Source organism: Wolffia australiana, chromosome 7 (assembly GCF_029677425.1).
Source record: "Wolffia australiana isolate 7733 chromosome 7, ASM2967742v1".
In the NCBI taxonomy this organism is placed as follows: Eukaryota; Viridiplantae; Streptophyta; class Magnoliopsida; order Alismatales; family Araceae; genus Wolffia; species Wolffia australiana.
In genome coordinates this window covers 7,398,804-7,417,064 of record NC_135841.1, presented here as the reverse complement: position 1 = coordinate 7,417,064, position 18,261 = coordinate 7,398,804, and the positions used below count along the sequence as shown (strand labels likewise).

At 44.7% G+C, this 18,261-nt stretch overlaps 4 protein-coding genes across 6 annotated transcripts; 1 reads left to right on the top strand and 3 right to left on the bottom strand.

Moving 5' to 3' along the window:
• The first annotated feature begins 796 nt into the window (after positions 1-796).
• LOC144706197 (uncharacterized) lies at positions 797-5,793 on the top strand. Of its 2 annotated transcripts, XM_078579134.1 has the most exons (3): positions 797-1,436; positions 2,931-2,996; positions 5,063-5,793. In XM_078579134.1, the coding sequence occupies exons 1-3, from the start codon at positions 889-891 to the stop codon at positions 5,616-5,618; spliced, it is 1,170 nt and encodes a 389-aa protein (XP_078435260.1). In that variant the 5' UTR covers positions 797-888; the 3' UTR covers positions 5,619-5,793. The 2 variants fall into 2 exon arrangements, with proteins under 2 accessions (XP_078435260.1, XP_078435261.1); XM_078579135.1 differs by lacking the exon at positions 2,931-2,996 and having other exon boundaries at positions 799-1,436.
• A 1,854-nt stretch (positions 5,794-7,647) lies between these two features.
• LOC144706200 (protein TAPETUM DETERMINANT 1-like) lies at positions 7,648-9,069 on the bottom strand. Its single transcript, XM_078579137.1, has 2 exons — positions 8,905-9,069; positions 7,648-8,167 (listed from the first exon to the last, which is right to left on the bottom strand). The coding sequence occupies exons 1-2, from the start codon at positions 8,957-8,959 to the stop codon at positions 7,851-7,853; spliced, it is 372 nt and encodes a 123-aa protein (XP_078435263.1). The 5' UTR covers positions 8,960-9,069; the 3' UTR covers positions 7,648-7,850.
• A 760-nt stretch (positions 9,070-9,829) lies between these two features.
• On the bottom strand, positions 9,830-12,977 carry FSD3 (Fe superoxide dismutase 3). The gene is made up of 9 exons (XM_078579136.1): positions 12,836-12,977; positions 11,940-12,069; positions 11,737-11,823; positions 11,468-11,656; positions 10,841-11,012; positions 10,451-10,524; positions 10,334-10,360; positions 10,199-10,222; positions 9,830-10,116 (listed from the first exon to the last, which is right to left on the bottom strand). The coding sequence occupies exons 2-9, from the start codon at positions 12,048-12,050 to the stop codon at positions 9,991-9,993; spliced, it is 810 nt and encodes a 269-aa protein (XP_078435262.1). The 5' UTR covers positions 12,051-12,069; positions 12,836-12,977; the 3' UTR covers positions 9,830-9,990.
• Positions 12,978-16,084: 3,107 nt separating this feature from the next.
• Positions 16,085-17,995, bottom strand: LOC144705888 (ACT domain-containing protein ACR4-like). Of its 2 annotated transcripts, none has more exons than XM_078578742.1 (7): positions 17,802-17,995; positions 17,675-17,720; positions 17,483-17,597; positions 17,345-17,412; positions 16,706-17,272; positions 16,541-16,645; positions 16,085-16,464 (listed from the first exon to the last, which is right to left on the bottom strand). In XM_078578742.1, the coding sequence occupies exons 1-7, from the start codon at positions 17,846-17,848 to the stop codon at positions 16,111-16,113; spliced, it is 1,302 nt and encodes a 433-aa protein (XP_078434868.1). In that variant the 5' UTR covers positions 17,849-17,995; the 3' UTR covers positions 16,085-16,110. The 2 variants fall into 2 exon arrangements, with proteins under 2 accessions (XP_078434868.1, XP_078434869.1); XM_078578743.1 differs by having other exon boundaries at positions 16,085-16,461.
• Positions 17,996-18,261: the final 266 nt, after the last annotated feature.

Genomic DNA, 18,261 nt, shown 5'->3' with positions numbered 1-18,261 from the left:
GGTAGCCATTCAACAAATTGAACGGCGACACGTGGCGTTGCAAAAAATAAAGCAATTAAAATATGTTCTAAAATTCATATTAAGTAAAATAAAGGCCTAAAATATAAAAAATATGTATTTCGACTTAGAAAAATCTTATCTTTACGAATTTAATGATTATCTCTCTAGCTCTTTCTCTAGGGAGAGAAAGAGCTAGAGAGAGAGAGGGAGAGAGAGCGAAAGAGAGAGAGAGAGAGAGATATGGAGAGAGAGGGAGAGAGAGAGAGAGAGGGAGAGAGAGCTAGAGAGAGGGAGAGAACTAGAGAGAGAGAGAGCTAGAGAGAGAGAAAGTGCGAGAGTGAGAGAGAGGGAGAGAGATAGAGAGAGAGAAAGTGCGAGAGTGGGAGAGAGAGAGAGGGAGAGAGCTAGAGAGAGAGAGAGAGAGAAAGTGCGAGAGTGAGAGAGAGAGAGAGAGGGAGGGAGAGAGAGAGAGAGAGCAAGAGAGAGATAGAGAGAGAGAGATGGAAATCCCTAAAAGCCCTAAATTCAGGAATAAAACAGGTGAAGTGTGCAGGAATTTCTTAAAACCAAGGGGAGGTGTTTGCAGAACTATACGCCACAAGTTCGTCCATCGTCATCCGTCCATCCACGTCCCGTCCCTGGACGTGCCGAACCGGACTACCAGTTGCAAAGCACCACCAAGGTCCACAAAATCAACGGTCAGGATCGCCGCAATCAAATCATCGGCAGAAGAATCCCGTCACCGCGCAGTGAAGTTACCGCAACGAAATCTTTCTTTTATTTTTATTTTCGCCCTTTTTCTTTCCCGGCTTGGAGGTCGAGGGTTCATCCTTAAGAACCCTCTGCTTCTTCTTCTTCTTCCTCCATCGCGAACGAGAAGGGAGAGCGATGGAGGACGCCAACAACGCAATGGCGCAACACCAACAGATGCTTCATCAACAGCAACAACAACAACAACAGCAGCAACAACAGCAATTCCTACTCTTGCAGCAATTCCAACAACAACAACAACGGCAACATCTACTGCAACAGCAGCAGCAGAAGCAGCTCTTACTGCAGCAGCAACAACAACAGCATCAGCAAAATCAACAAAATCAACTCAATCTCCAGCATTTGCAACAACAGCACGCCATTTCAAGGTTTCCTTCCAACATTGACCCTCATCTCCGATCGCCCGCGCTTCGGACCCTTCATCTTCAGCAGACTCAGCAGCAATCGCAGCCGCCAGTGCAGTTGAAATCGCAGCAGAATAGCGGGTCTGCGCAGCAGCGCGCGGTCCATCAATCGCATCCGCAGCAGCAGCCGAAAATGGGTGCAAGTGTCGCGGTGAGGCATGGAAACCGGGTGGATGTGGATATGGCGCAGCAGGATGCGTATAAGGTCTGCAACCCTGATTTCAAACGCCCGTTTTCCAGCCTTGAGGACGCTGTTTCTAGGTAATCTAGGGTTTCTCTCCCTTGCCATCTCCAATTTCCTCTCATTTCATTTGCGATTTCTTCGTGTTGTTGTGAAAATTAACTGAGACGCATTGGTGTAGCTTGTTCAGTCATTCGTTCTAAACTTTTGATGTAGAATGTCGGAGCGGCCCTCGCATTGGCTTCTCTAGAATAAGGATTTTGTTGATCTCTGGTCGTCTTTTTCTTATGCCGTCTGTGCGTTAAGATATCTTAATGCCGTTGTGATGTGTTTTCATCTCCCTAATTGCAATTTAATTGGTGTTTAAATGCCGGGATTAAATCTCCGTTCTTTTTTGTTTAAGAATGTCTGGCCAATTATTCGTGTAATACCTTGGCATCTTGTCAGCTTTGGAAGTCCAAATTAGATTGATAAACAATTATTGAAGAGTAGGATTGAAATATTTTCTGGCATTATTTTTTCTTCTGTGAACAAAATAATTTATTCTCACGTATTTGTAAGCCTCGTGTAGTTGTTAATTCGGAATGTCTCTGAAAAACTTTTCTGAAATGCCTTCAAAGGAGTTACTTTTAAAGACAAATTGATGCACATGACCCTCATCGGATGACTGAGCACTATGAGTTTGTTCTGCCGCATTATGCGATTCCCTTTTCATTCGTGTTAAAATTGTTGTGAAATCATCAATATTATATTAGGCCTTGAAGGGACACTAAACAATTCCCTTTTCACTCGTGTTATCATTGTTGTGAAATCAACGCAAGATATTCGCCCTTGAAGGATCATTTTGTTGGAGGCTGATCTTCCTGCTTCCGGTGTATCATCTGGTGTTGTACGCCTTCATGCGAGCTTAACCAAGAAAAAAATTATTTATGTTGTATTTCTGTCACCAGTCTTCTGTTCACTATGAATTTTTTTGTCGCAAAAGCTATTAATTTGCCTGGTAGTTTTTTCCAGCACGTCACTGTAATCACCACTTTGTTTCCGTGTTCGATATGGGAACAGTGCTGTCTCGGAGTGTTCTGTGTAATTGTGATGATAATTTTATTTATGAAGTACTGACCACTATCTGCGGCAATATATGGACGTTTATGAGCTAAAACCATATATCCACATGTTTGGATATATTTCATCCTGAATTGGAAAATTGAGAAAATCCAGGATGATTTTAAAAATCCAGGGCTGAGGAAGGATTTCGTTGCTTAGTGGACCCAAACGGGTTAATTTCCATTGTAAATGATTTTAAAAATTTAAATAAAATTATAAAGTTTGTTTTTCGCGTAATAAATTTAATCGTCAAAACTGATGCGAACTGAGTGAGCCTCTGTGGAACTTTGAAGACTAATTCATCAATATTTTAATCCATTCTTTCTTTAAAGAAAATTATCTACTCATTTAATCATATCATTGATTTTTTTTGAAACATTGATCAAATCAATTGTGAAGGGAATTACTTTTGAATTATGTTTTCAGTATAGATTTTCTTCTTGATTCTGATAAATTGGAAATCTGATTAGTTTTCTCCAGCGGGTTGACCCAGATTGCTGCCGCTTCACGGGAGTTACTTTTGAATTATGTTTTCGGTATATACTTTCTTCTTGATTCCGATAAATTGGAAATCTCATTAGTTTTCTCCGGCGGTTTGACCCAGATTGCTGCCGCTTCACAGGAATTACTTTTGAACTATGTTTTCAGCATATACCTTCTTCTTGATTCCGATAAATTGGAAATCTGATTAGTTTTCTCCGGCGGGTTGGCCCAGATTGCTGCTGCTTCACGGGAATTACTTTTGAATTATGTTTTCAGTATATATTTTCTTCTTGATTCCGATAAATTGGAAATCTGATTAGTTTCCTCCGGCGGTTTAGGCCAGATTGCTGCCGCTCCACGGGAATTACTTTTGAATTATGGTTTCAGTATATATTTTCTTCTTGATTCCGATAAATTGGAAATCTGATTAGTTTTCTCCGGCGGTTTGACCCAGATTGCTGCCGCTTCACGGGAATTACTTTTGAACTATGTTTTCAGCATATACCTTCTTCTTGATTCCGATAAATTGGAAATCTGATTAGTTTTCTCCGGCGGGTTGGCCCAGATTGCTGCCGCTTCACGGGAATTACTTTTGAATTATGTTTTCAGTATATATTTTCTTCTTGATTCCGATAAATTGGAAATCTGATTAGTTTTCTCCGGCGGTTTGACCCAGATTGCTGCCGCTTCACGGGAATTACTTTTGAATTATGGTTTCAGTATATATTTTCTTCTTGATTCCAATAAATTGGAAATCTGATTAGTTTCCTCCCGTGGGTTGACCCAGATTGCTGCCGCTTCACGGGAATTACTTTTGAACTATGTTTTCAGCATATACCTTCTTCTTGATTCCGATAAATTGGAAATCTGATTAGTTTTCTCCGGCGGTTTGACCCAGATTGCTGCCGCTTCACGGGAATTACTTTTGAACTATGTTTTCAGCATATACCTTCTTCTTGATTCCGATAAATTGGAAATCTGATTAGTTTTCTCCGGCGGGTTGGGCCAGATTGCTGCCGCTCCACGGGAATTACTTTTGAATTATGGTTTCAGTATATATTTTCTTCTTGATTCCGATAAATTGGAAATCTGATTAGTTTTCTCCGGCGGTTTGACCCAGATTGCTGCCCCTTCACGGGAATTACTTTTGAACTATGTTTTCAGCATATACCTTCTTCTTGATTCCGATAAATTGGAAATCTGATTAGTTTCCTCCGGCGGTTTGGGCCAGATTGCTGCCGCTCCACGGGAATTACTTTTGAATTATGGTTTCAGTATATATTTTCTTCTTGATTCCGATAAATTGGAAATCTGATTAGTTTTCTCCGGCGGTTTGACCCAGATTGCTGCCGCTTCACGGGAATTACTTTTGAACTATGTTTTCAGCATATACCTTCTTCTTGATTCCGATAAATTGGAAATCTGATTAGTTTTCTCCGGCGGTTTGACCCAGATTGCTGCCGCTCCACGGGAATTACTTTTGAATTATGGTTTCAGTATATATTTTCTTCTTGATTCCGATAAATTGGAAATCTGATTAGTTTTCTCCGGCGGTTTGACCCAGATTGTTGCCGCTTCACGGGAATTACTTTTGAACTATGTTTTCAGCATATACCTTCTTCTTGATTCCGATAAATTGGAAATCTGATTAGTTTCCTCCGGCGGGTTGGGCCAGATTGCTGCCGCTCCACGGGAATTACTTTTGAATTATGGTTTCAGTATATATTTTCTTCTTGATTCCGATAAATTGGAAATCTGATTAGTTTTCTCCGGCGGTTTGACCCAGATTGCTGCCACTTCACGGGAATTACTTTTGAACTATGTTTTCAGCATATACCTTCTTCTTGATTCCGATAAATTGGAAATCTCATTAGTTTCCTCCGGCGGGTTGGCCCTGATTGCTGCCGTTTCACGGGAATTACTTTTGAATTATGTTTTCAGTATATATTTTCTTCTTGATTCCAATAAATTGGAAATCTGATTAGTTTCCTCCCGTGGGTTGACCCAGATTGCTGCCGCTTCACGGGAATTACTTTTGAACTATGTTTTCAGCATATACCTTCTTCTTGATTCCGATAAATTGGAAATCTGATTAGTTTTCTCCGGCGGGTTGACCCAGACTGCTGCCGTTTCACGTGGTGGCGGACTACGAAGCAGAGGAGGATGATAGAATGCTCGAGAGCGACGCAACGGGGCAGGCGCCGTCACGGCTGATGCAATGGGACAACAACATCATGAGTAGGTTGCAGGATTTCGTTGGCGCCTTGGAGAAGCAGGTGCTGGCCTTCAATGTAATGACCAGGAAACGATCATTGGGGGAGTTCAGATCCGAGGAGCGGCTGATGCTAGAGCAGGCCCAGATGTATGAGGAGAAGCTGGCCATCTTAAGGCTTAGGTCAGAGAAAGAGAGGGAGGCGGCCGAGGCGGCAAAGATTCAGATCGCCATGGCCCAGGCGGAGATGATCGCTCACACCACGGCGCCAGCGACAGCTGCTGACGAGGGCAGCAGCCGAGAATGGTTTGGCGGTGGCGGCGGCGGCGGCGAAGGCGATCGGAGGGAGGAGGAAGAGCAGGAGGATGACTATCTGAATGATGGCAATGAGGGAGAGAATGGAGAGACTGGGTTGCATGACCAGTGGCGAGAAGTTGGCGGTCTTGATCTCAATTCCAGATGATCATCTCTCTCTCCTCATACATAGAAGCTGTCTAATTTTCTTCTCTCAATGCCAAATCTCTCCCTCTTATCACTTTTTGTACATCTTCTCATGAGTTCCTCCCAACTCCTGAGACTGATTAGCTCACAATGACCATGGGCGTCTTACTTAACCGCAAAGTTAATGCAGTTATCTCCCAGAATTGTTCATCATTATTTCTAAATAGACGTGGTCGTTCTGTTCTTTTTGTGCGAATTGTTCGTTCTGTTCGGTTTTTCAAACAGAACAAAAACGAATTCGAACAAAACGTCGCACAGACCCATGTCCGGTGCTTTTGTTTGCTTTGTGCGAATTTTGTTCTACTTTTGTGCGAATGTGCGAATTTTGTTCCTTCTGAAAAAAAAAAGAGAACAGAACAAAGAACAAGGTCCTATGCGTATCTTCTGTGTGAATTTTTTGTTCGTTTCAAACGAACAGAACAGAACAACCGTGTCTATTTCTAGGCCCCTGTAGTTATTCAAAACTGTTCATCATTAGGTGCATTGATGTATATTTAGAGCGTGGGGGAGAGAATTGTTTATAAGTATAGAGAGATGGATGGAACTGTTGGCCATTGTTTCCAAGTGATTCATTTAAAGTCAACGCTCTTATCCGACCAGAACTATTGATATTTGCCTGTAAATATAGGAATTGGCGGGTAGAGAGATAAGTAGAGAGAGAGAGAGATGATAGAGACAGACAGAGAAAGAGACGTGCCCTTGGAAAGAGGGATTCTTCTTTAGACCCACATCACAGTCTCCGCCCACGTTCTCGCCATGTGCTGCAGGCAGATTCGATTTCCTCAAATGATTTACGATTTCTCCTGCTCAATCCCAAGTCAACGCTGTTCATCAAACGAAGATTTGCAATCTCTAACATTCTTTAAACTTCGTACCCGCTTTAATGAACAATAAATACAAAGTAATCTGCCTTTCCGCAGAGAATAACGTGGCAACATGGCATGTGGCGAGCCAGGCGGCGAGATTATCTTTCCCAGACGCTTGTCTTTCTCTCCCATCTCTTCTTCATATCCTCGTTCATCCCATTCCCATCATACAAAGAACAAGAGAGAGAGATACACGAGAAGGAATAGCGAGAGAGATTGAGACAGAGATGGAGATGGAGAAAGTGACAGAGATAGAGCTTGTCTTTCTCTTTATCTCTATCTTATCTCTCTCTTGTTATTTGTTAGATGGGAAGGAAATCAACGAAGATATGGAAAAGAGATGGGAGAGATAGAGACTAGAGAGAGAGATAAAGATAGAGAAAGTGATGGAGCCTGTCTTTCTCTCCCATCTATTCTCCATATCTTCGTTCATCCCACTCTCATCTAACAAAGAACAAGAGAGAGAGATACAGAAGAAGGAATAGCGAGAGAGATTGAGACAGAGATGGAGATAGAGATTATCTCTCTTGTTCTTTGTTAGATGGGAAGGGAATCAACGAAGATATGGAAAAGAGATGGGAGCGATAGAGAGAGAGATAAAGATAGAGAAAATGATGAAGCCTGTCTTTCTCGCACATCTCTTCTCCATATCTTTGTTCATCCCATTCCCATCATACAAAGAACAAGAGAGAGAGATACACAAGAAGGAATAGCGAGAGAGATTGAGACAGAGATGGAGATAGCGACAGTGACAGAGATAGAGCTTGTTTTTCTCTCAATCTCTATCTTAATCTCTCTCTTGTACTTTGTCAGATGGGAATGGAATCAACGAAGATATGGAAAAGAGATGGGAGAGATAGAGAGAGAGATAAAGATAGAGAAAGTGATGAAGCCTGTCTTTCTCTCCCATCTCTTCTCCATATCTTCGTCCGATCCCATTCCCATCTAACAAAGAACAAGAGAGAGACATAAAGATACAGATAGAGACAGAGATGGCGTTAGAGATAGAGATCTATCCCTCATTTGATCGAGGGCCGACGTATCTGAACTTCTCCAAATCTTCATCACAAAAGTCGATCACACCGACCAAAGAACTAGCTAAAATCAAGAGCCAAGGGGGGCATGAACAACAAGAGAGAGAAGCGTATATACTTTTCCCAAATCTTCATCACAAACGCTGATTACATCGAAGATAGAACAAGCTGAAATCAAGAGCAGAGGGGGGCACCGTTCCCGGCGGCCCACGCCGTCCGCATGAACAACAAGAGAGAGAGATACACGCAAAAGGAAGAGAGATACATGGTGATCTCTATCTCCTCTATCTCTCTCTAGCATTTGATCTCGGAGCTGACGAAGGGGAAGTCCTGGGGAGTAGTCCAGGCGTATCTGAACTTGATGGTGGCGCCGCGGGAGAGGGGACGACCGCCGTTGACGAGGCAGAGGGTATCGTCAACGGTCTTGATAGCTCGCGGGTCAACGACCATGACGCTGCTAAGGCCATAGCAGCGAACCATAACCTTGGCCTGTGAACATGGACATCCGTTTTTCACCGTAACCTCGTACTGAGGCTTCCCTTCGACTATCTTCCCCGTCATTACTTGCTTCACCACCATCGTTTCTGGCCGGCAGCCAGCCGCTGGCGCCCCTGCAGAGAAAAACCCAGGTGATCAGAAGCATGGAGAGAGAGATATGGATGAGATAACAAGGACTGAGAGATGGGTAGGTGAGAGAGACATGGATGGATAACACGGAGGGAAAAGGAGAGAGAGATGGGTAGGTGAGAGATACAGATGTGGATGGATAACAAAGAAGAGAGATGGGTAGGTGAGAGATAGAGATGTGGATGGATAACATAGGAGAGAGATGAGTAGGTGAGAGAGAGATGTGGATGGATAGCATGGAGGGAAAAGGAGAGAGAGAGATGGGTAAGTGAGGGAAAGACGCACGGATGGCTAAGGAAAAAGGAGAGAGATGGGTATGTGAGATACAGACAAATGGATAACAAAGAGAGAGGTGGGTATGCGAGATAAAGACACATGGATGGATTACATGTGCGAGAAAGACACATGGAAGGATTACAAGGAGAGAGATGGGCTTGTGAGAGAGAGATGTGGATGTTAGAGACATGGGTGTTAGAGTAGAGAGATGGGTATGCGAGAGATAAAGATATGGATGTTAGATGAGAGAGATGGGTATGTGAAAGGTGGAGAAATGGGAGGGAGGATACGAGATGGGTATGCGAGAGATAAAGATATGGATGGAGGAGACGAGAGAAGAGTATGTGAGCGAAAGAGATAACGATGGATAACATGGATGGAAAGGGAAGGAAAAGGATGGATGGGGAGAAGAGGGGATGGTTATGCGAGGAGAGAGAGATAATACCTGGGGGGAGGATGAAGAGGAGGAGAGCAAAGGCGAGGATGGAGAGCGCCGACATGTGTGAACGTAAGCCTGAACTCTGAAGGGGGAGAGCGAGAATCGCGGTGGGATTGAAGATTGAAGAATGCTGTGACAAATTTGCAATGTGTGGTGGGTTTATATAGGCTGATGGGAGGGCCAAGGGTGAGGTGTCTTAGCCCATGCGGAGGCGGCCCCTGGGAAACTGCCGAAACCATCTCCAAAACGAAGGGCCCGTGACCTTTCTCATTCATTCATTTATTCATACGTTCATTCATTAATTCCATCTTCGGCTCCATCACCGTCATCTTCATCATCATTATCATCCTCTTCTTTCCTCGATCTGTAATTCCTTTTGTTCCTCATTATGTTATTCATCATCATAATAACCATCGCTATCACCACCGCCACCATTATCATCGTCATTGGCTTCCCTCTTCCCTTTGTCTTCTCTCCTCCCCCTTTTTTTAATATTTCGTTCATTATCATATTCTTCTTCATCGACAGTATCATCATCACCAATTTTTGTTATTCTAGTTTCACCTTTCTTCCCATTTTCATTCATCATCATCATCATCATCATCTTCTTCCTCTTCTAGGTTGACCTTTCTTTTTCCTCCGCCTCCTTCTTGAATATTTCGTTCATCATCATATTCTCCGTCGTAATCCGCACCATCATGACCAATTTCTGTAGATTCTAGTATGACCTTTCTTCCTTTTTTCATTCATTATCATCATCATCTTCTCCTTTTTGAATATTTCGTACATTTTCATTCTCTTCATCATTATCAGCAGCATCATCATCCTATTTTTCCTCTGTGGATATTTCGTTCATTATCTTCTTCTTCATCAGCACCATCATCATCTACTCCTTTCTGCTTTGATTCTTGCTGCAATTACCCATGTTACAGAAAACAACGAGCAAAAATAAATAAAAAAAGGTTTATGTTCTCTTTGGGCTGACAGCAACGCCGTACTCTTTGAGCCGTTCATGCATCCAACTTATAAAAAGTAGGAAAATAAAATAAAGATGGGTAACCTAGAATCTACAAAAATTGGCGCCATGGCAAGTTAAGCCACAGGAATCTTAGGTTCCCCCAAGTTGACGAAGGCCTCCGCACGTGCCAATCGAGCGGTTGCCGTGTGCCAAGAGACAAGGTGGTCCATGAATGTATTCACATACTTTCCTCTATCATTCTGCCCCATAAATAAATACTTATAAGTTTCTACATTAGGGAAAAAATTAACAGGAATGCAACAAATGTAGATTTTAACATACCCGGGTATCCAAGTAGTAAGAATGCTGGGTGGTTTTAAGTTGGTCGTCGGCAAGAACACAACCAAAAAAAAAATAAAACCGTCAGTACAACAGAATAATTGTAAATTGGAGAAGATTAGAGGATGATGGGCTCACCTCCCACACGTCCAAGGCGATGATGGGCTGCAAAGGGAAAGAAGAAGAGTAGAATGGTAAGTTGAACATTCTGAAGAAAGGAGGGATCAATCAAGCAAATGACTCATTTCTACTAACAATGTCACCCCGGACTAATGGATTCACAGCATTTGATGATCTGACGACCGCTAGCTTCTTCTCCTCTCTTTTCACTGGAGGATTAAGATAAACAGAAAGTAGAATTCCATTTCATTTAAGGCGTTAAGAAGAAAATGTATAACTGATAAGAAACTTGATTTAAATCCCTGAGAAGAAAGAGAGTAGAGGAGGGATTGTTCAGAGTCAAGGGGAAGTGGCCGATCCAAGTTATGACTTGCCTCTTCATTCTTGACCGGCAATCTAAAGGGAAGGCAAATTTTTTTAAATGAAAGAGGAAAACCAAACTAGCAAGAGAAGACCAGAATGCCCTTTATGGGCTAAAATGCCAAAGATACCCTTAGGGGGTTAAGGATGGTATCATATGCTTACAGACAAGCCAAACCCAGCCTGATCCGAAGAGTGACATGGCAGCACCCACAAAATTCTCCCTGAAATTCAAAAAGGAACCGAAGTCCTTCTCAATCTGTTGGAGGAGCCCATCTTGGGGCATGTGACCGCCATCTGGTTGCATCGACTCCCAGAAGAAATTGTGGTTCCACACCTGGCCAGAAAAATAGTAACAAGGTTCGATTAGATATACAGATAGACAATTAATAAATAGACCGTAAACCCTAAACCCCAAACCCCAAATCATAATACCAAAACTCTAAACACTAAACACCAACAACCATAAACATTCAACCTAAACCCAGGACCCTAAAATCTTTAACCTAAAACCTTAAACCCTAAACCCTAAACTTTGAGCACTAATTCTGAACACAAAACTCTAAACTATAAACCTTTAAGTGAAGGTTTTGAAGGCGATGCCTGTCACGGAGTTTAAAAAAATACTAGAATAAGTTTATCACAAAGTTCTTCGAGAATGAAAGGAATAATTATCGCTAAGGTTATATAATGGTTCGACTTACGGTTATCCAATGAAAACCCCATGCGCTTAAATGAAGATCGCTTAATTCCTATGAAAAGATGATGAACGAATGAGGTCGCATGCATTACTTGGGCCGCATTGTTAAATTCTGGCAGTGGATTTCCATTGTTGTATGTAACCTTGACCAGTTCCTCCAGAGTCAGCCCGTACAACGAGCTGTCGGCGAGCTGCTTGTTCAAATTGTCCACGTAAGCACGATGATGCTTTCCCCAGTGGACTTCCAGCGTCCTCCGGCTCATATGTGGCTCCAGAGAATCCTATAAACGGCTTTTGTGAGAGGGGAATTCTCTTAATTTAAACAAAATCAGATTCAGAAACAATAAAAGTATTCTCTCACTAGTTCATATGGGGGGGTTGTCAAGCCATAGAACGCCACAGTCTTGGAAGCCCTGCGGCACCCGCATGACTCCTGATACTTTTTCTTCTGATATCACAAGAAAAAACCAACATTTGAGTTCTAAATGGCAGAAAAATAAAAATATAAGAGCATTCATCATTGGGTAAGAGAACTTTTTTTTTCCCTAGAAAGGTGATTCTTACCCGAAGAGAAAGATAGAGAGAAGACCCGTTTATCCTCAAACCTTGGGCTTGTGGGATGGTAGCAGGATGGTGGTACGAGAATTTGCTCATAGAAAAAAGCTGAAACCCCATTTTTTCTCTCGGGAGATTCCTGATCACAATGAAGAATAAGAAACGAGAGAGATCAAAACAAGCGGAATAGCTCAACTTTTAAACAAAATTAGAGATCGACAAGAACGTAGGAATTTTATATCTTCATCATTCCAATCTTTCATAAAAAATATATGCATCACTCCAAGTTATGATCCGTTGCAACAATGAAGTATTGTTATGACTATATGACTATACTTCAGCTCGGCCTCATACTGTTTCTTTCTTTCGTTATGATGTCTGAAAGGTAATAGCAAAAGAGACAACTGCAACAGACGTGCCTCAAACTTATTTTACGGCAGCCTGACATTAGGATAGGAAAATATTCAGGATAAACTAAAGCTAGACAAATCAAGAACACAAAATATAAGATGCTTTTGCCAAAGTGAAGAATTCGACCCCAAACATAACTGAAACTCTACAACGAACGCAGATTGACATTAAAATAGAGAAGTAGAAGGCCGCAGTTGTTCCCACAGACTGCCAAAAGACTATTTATATTATGTTCTACTTCGGCCGGGGATCCAAGCTTGAGGAACGTGTTAATGAAGTGGTAACAAACACGACCCGCCAAAGAACTCCAGAAAAATTGCAAGAAAACTCATCGACTAATTGAAAACCCACCAAAGAACTCCACAAATTCGTGATGAAAAAAGGTTTGAAATTTCGGAAAGTTCACGGATGCCGGCGGATTCACGAGGAAGCGTGCAGAATGGATGACCAGAAGTGAAAGAACCCATTCAGAGCTCAAGAGAGAGAAAGTAAACCTGAGCGTGGCGTCGCAAAATGGGTGCGGAAAACTCCTCGCGAAGGTCTTCAAACAGGGTCTGTACCGCTTCCATCCTCTCCTCCCGCACTCTGCTCAATATCCACTTCTAGCGCAGTTAATTAGAGAATTTAAAACGATGTAATTAGGACAAAATACTGTATTAATAATAACGGTTCTATAATGGGCCATATGGGCTATCCATTAAGAAATCCTCTAGCACGCCGATGAGCTGGGCCGTTCTGTGAGGGATTTTTGGTGGGCCTCACTTAGCTGCTCGTTAACCTGACTGTTCCTCTATTTCTATCTCTATCTTTATTTTTCTCACTATCTCTATGACTATCTCTCTCTATCTCTATTTCTCTCACTATCCCAATGACTTTATCTCTCTATCTCTATTCCTCTCGCTATCCCTATGAATATCTCTCTCTATCTCTATTCCTCTCACTATCCCTATGACCGTCTCTCTCTATCTCTATTCCTCTCGCTATCCCTATGACTATCTCTCTCTATCTCTATTCCTCTCGCTATCCCTATGACCGTCTCTCTCTATCTCTATTCCTCTCGCTATCCCTATGACCATCTCTCTCTATCTCTATTCCTCTCACTATCCCTATGACCATCTCTCTCTATCTCTATTCCTCTCACTATCCCTATGACTATATCTCTCTATCTCTATTTCTCTCACTATCCCTATGACTATGTCTCTCTATCTCTATTTCTCTCTCTATCCCTATGACTCTCTCTCTCTCTATCCCTATTTCTCTCACTGTCCCTATGACTATCTCTCTCTATCTCTATTCCTCTCACTATCCCTATGACTATCTCTCTCTATCTCTATTTCTCTCACTGTCCCTATGACTGTCTCTCTCTATCTCTATTTCTCTCACTATCCTTGTGATTGTCTCTCTCTCTCTCTATTTCTCTCACTATCTCTATCTCTATCTCTATTTCTCTCTCTATCCCTATGACTATCTCTCTATCTCTATTTCTCTCTCTATCCATATGACTATCTCTCTATCTCTATTTCTCTCTCTATCCATATGACTATCTCTATCTATCTCTATTTCTATCACTATCCTTATGACTGTCTCTCTCTCTCTCTATTTCTCTCATTATCTCTATCTCAATCTCTATTTTTATCACTATCTCTATCTCTATCACTATCTCTGTTGCTATCTCTATCTCCATCTCTATCATTATCTCTGTCACCATCTCTATCATTACCTCCATCGCTATCTCTATCTCCATCTCCATCATTATCTCTGTCACTATCTCTATCTCCATCGCTATCATTATCTCTGTCACTATCTCTATCTCCATCGCTATCACCATCTCTACCTCCATCTCTATCATTTTCCACATCTTTATCACTATCTCTATCGCTATCTCCATCTCGATCTCTGTCTCTATCATTTTCTCCATCTCTATCACCTATCTCTATCTCTATCATATTTCCATCTTTATCTTTGTGACAATCTCTATCTTCATCACTATCCCTATCTCTATCTCCATCTCCATCTCAATCTCTATCTCTATCTCTATCTCTATCATTTTCTCCATCTTTGTCACTATCTATATCTCTATCACTATTTCCATCTTTATCCCTGTGACCATCTCTATCTTTATCACTATCTCCATCTTTATCTCTATCATTTTCTCCATCTTCATCACTATCTCCATCTTTATTTCTATCATTTTCTCCATCTCTAACACTATCTCCATCTTTATCTCTATCATTTTCTCCGTCTCCATCACTATCTCCATCTTTATTTCTATCATTTTCTCCATCTCTTACACTATGTCCATCTTTATCTCTATCACTATCTCCATCTCTATCACGATCTCCATCTTTATCTCTATCATTTTCTCCATCTCTATCACTAGTTCCATCTTTATCTCTATCACTATCTCCATCTCTATCCCTATACCCATCTCTATCTCTGTCCCTGTCTTTATCTCTATCTCTCCATCTGCCTCTGTAGTATGTATCTATCTCTTTCGTTTTCTGTGTATGTGTATGTCTGTATCTCTATCGTGGTGTGTATCTATCTCTCTATTTACGCCTCTTTTGGTTTTCTCTCTCTAGCTCGGCCGACAAGGTCGATCCGGGCGCATCTGGCGAAACATCCAATGAGTCCTCCGCCGCAGCCGCCACGTGGCAGACTGCTCGGATCATCCTCGGCCCCCGCGGGGATACCCGCGCAGTAGAGAGAGAAAGAGCGAGAGAGCAACGAACAGAGAGAGAATAGTGACACTCTAGAGAGTAGAGGGAAGTAAGAGAGACACTACTGTGCGAGATCTAGAATCAGAAAGAGAGAGAGAGAGAGAGAGAGAGAGAGAGAGAGAGAGAAAGAGAGAGAGAGAGAGAGAGAGAGAGAGAGAGATAGAGTGGGGAGAGAGAGTGGGGGAGAGAGAGATAAAGGAGGCAGAGAAAGAGGGAGAGATAGAAGAGAGAATGAAGGGGAGAGAGAGTTATAGGAGGCAGAGAAAGAGGGAGAGATAGAAGAGAGAGAATGAGAGAGAGAGAAAGTTAAAGGAGGCAGAAAAAGAGGGAGAGAGAGAAGAGAGAATGAAGGGGAGAGAGAGTTATAGGAGGCAGAGAAAGAGGGAGAGATAGAAGAGAGAATGAAGGGGAGAGAGAGTTATAGGAGGCAGAGAAAGAGGGAGAGAGAGAAGAGAGAATGAAGGGGGAGAGAGAGGGAGGTAGAAGAGAGAGAGGGAGGGAGAGAGAAAGATAGGAGACAGAGAAAGAGGGAGGGACAGAGAGAGATAGGAGACAGAGAGAGAGAGGAGAGAGAGAGAGATAGGAGACAGAGAGAGGGAGCGATACGACACAGAGAGAGAGAGAGAGAGGGAGAGTGAGATAGGAGACAGTGAAAGAGGGAGAGAGTGAGTTAGCAGACAGAAAGAGAGTTAGAGAGAGGGAGATAGTGAGAGAGAGAGGGAGAGAGTGAGTTAGCAGACAGAAAGAGAGTTAGAGAGAGGGAGATAGTGAGAGAGAGAGAGAGAGAAAGAAAGAGAGGTAGGAGAGAAAGAGAGGGAGAGGAAGAACGATAAGAGAGAGAAAGGGGGGGAGGGAGGGGGCACGTGAACTAATCGGATAAGATACGGCTACTGATAAGCCAGCCCCTGGCAGCTCCCTTCCCGGTCCCCTGTTCCACAACGTGAAGCCGGCAACCCCACCACGGACACAGAGAAAGAGAGACATATCGTGATATCGACATCGAGAGATATCTAGAGAGAGAGATAGAAAAGAGACTACTACACCCTTTCTCAAGAGCAAGACCTGATAAGCCCAAGACTGTACAGCAGCTTCCCGGACCGCAACCGCACCAGGCTGCCCAGCGACGACAACCGGCCCGACAGCGCCGTCTCGCCGGCCGCGCCCGGCCCCTCGTCGACCACGCGCAGCACCGCCCGACCGACGGCGGCTCGCACCGCCTCGACCATCTCTCCCCGCACCCTCTTCCCCGCCGCGTCCGTCACGTAGAACACGTTCGCCGCCTGCGACCCCCTCGTCGCCACCTCCGCCCTCGTCACCGCCAGCCCGTTCTCTCTGAATATCCTCGTCACGTCCGACAGCAGCCCCGCCCTGTCCTCGCACCTCAGCTCCAGCCTCATCCCCTGCTAGAGAGATACATCCCCCCATTTTAGAGAGAGACATACCATCCATGCCATCCATGCAACATGAATTGTTTTCTACCTCGCAGCTACGCCGTCGGATCGCCGCCTCCAGACAGCGGGCCAGCCTCTGCCGCTCCCCCTCCGAGCTCGCCGCTGCCCCGTCCACGTGACGGATGTAGAACTCCTGCGAGGTTCGCGTCAGAGAGGAGAGAGAGATGAGCGAGGGTAGAGAGAGAGATGAGACCTGGTGCGCCTCCGGGCCCTCGGCGAAGACCGTGCCGTGGTAGACGACGTAGCCCATGTCCGTCAGCGTGCAGACCGCGTCGAACAGCAGCTTGGGCCGGTCCCTGCACCGGACCGTCACCACGGTGTAGCCCTTGTCGGGGCAGCTCCCCACCGTGACCAGCGGCTCGCCCTGGTCCGAGCCCGGGCTCGCGAAGTCGCGGTCGGCGTACATCATCTGGTGCAGCCGCCGGGCCAGGTGGGCGCTGGGCGGCGCGGCGGCCGCGGCCGCCCCGCGCCAGTCGCCGCCGCCGCGGAGGACGTGGCGGAGCCGCTGCTTCAGCTGCCCGAGCCGCGGCCCGTCGCCGATGGGCTGGCCCGTGGCTCGGTCCGTGATGTGCACGACCGAGGCCATGCGCGAGTTATGGGTCCAGATCTCGGCCGCCACCACGTTGCAGCGGAGCTCCGCCAGCACGGCGAAGATCTCGGACAGGAGCCCGGGCCGGTCCAGGCCGGTCAGCTCGATCGAGGTCCGGTCCGCCGCCGTCTGCACCCCCACGGACCCGCGCGCCGACCGCGGTCCCAGCGACTGGCTCGCACCCAATTCAAACAACGTCAGTTTCGGCTCGAGCCGGCTCTCCAGACTTAGTCTAAACCTCACCTGCTTGATCCGCCCGATAACGGCGTCATCGCAGAGCTTCTTCCCGTCCTGGTCCACGACATGGAAGACTGCGCAGAAGAAGAAGAAGATGATGACGATGACGATAAGGGAAGGGAAGATCCATCGCCTGAGACGAACCGTCCATGAACCATTCGCCATCGGATGAGATGTATGCGCGGGTGACGGTGAGATTGAGGTCGGTGAGGACTTGAACGACCTCCAGCAGGCTTCCGTGCTTGTTCGTGCTATCCACCTGTTTCACCAAGGTTTACGCGGAAGTGAGAGGAGAGAAGAAGGTGAAGACGCCATTGCCGAGCTCCGGAAGAGAACCTTGATTAGAGTAGAAGTACTGCTCGCGGCGTTGTCCACCGAGACCCTGAACAAAAAAAAATCAAAGTCCTTTGGTGGAGAAGCTCGGTCCGGAGTTGTTTTATGGAAATTGATTGCGTTAGATCACCTCGGCGGGTTCATTCGGATGACGAGCTTCTCGTACTCGTCCTCCATGTCCCAGTTCCCTGTCTGTAACCTGCAATCCAGAGCCTTAGAGGGAGATAGAGAGAGATCTTGAGAGCGGAGAGGAAGAGAGAACTGGGTATTGCAATCCAGAGCTTTTGAGAGAGATCTTGAGAGTGGCGAGGAAGAGAGAAGTGGGTATTGCAATCCAGAACGATAGAGAGAGAGATGCTGAGAGTGAGAGGAAGAGAGAAGTGGATATTGCAGTCCGGAGCGATAGAGATAGAGAGAGGATATCGATAGTGGAGAGGAAGAGAGAAGTGGGTATTGCAATCGAGAGCGATAGAGAAAGAAATATCGAGAGCGATAGAGAAAGGGATATCGAGAGCGGAGAGGAAGAGAGAAGTGGGTATTGCAATCGAGAGCGATAGAGAGATATCGAGAGTGGAGAGGAAGAGAGAAGT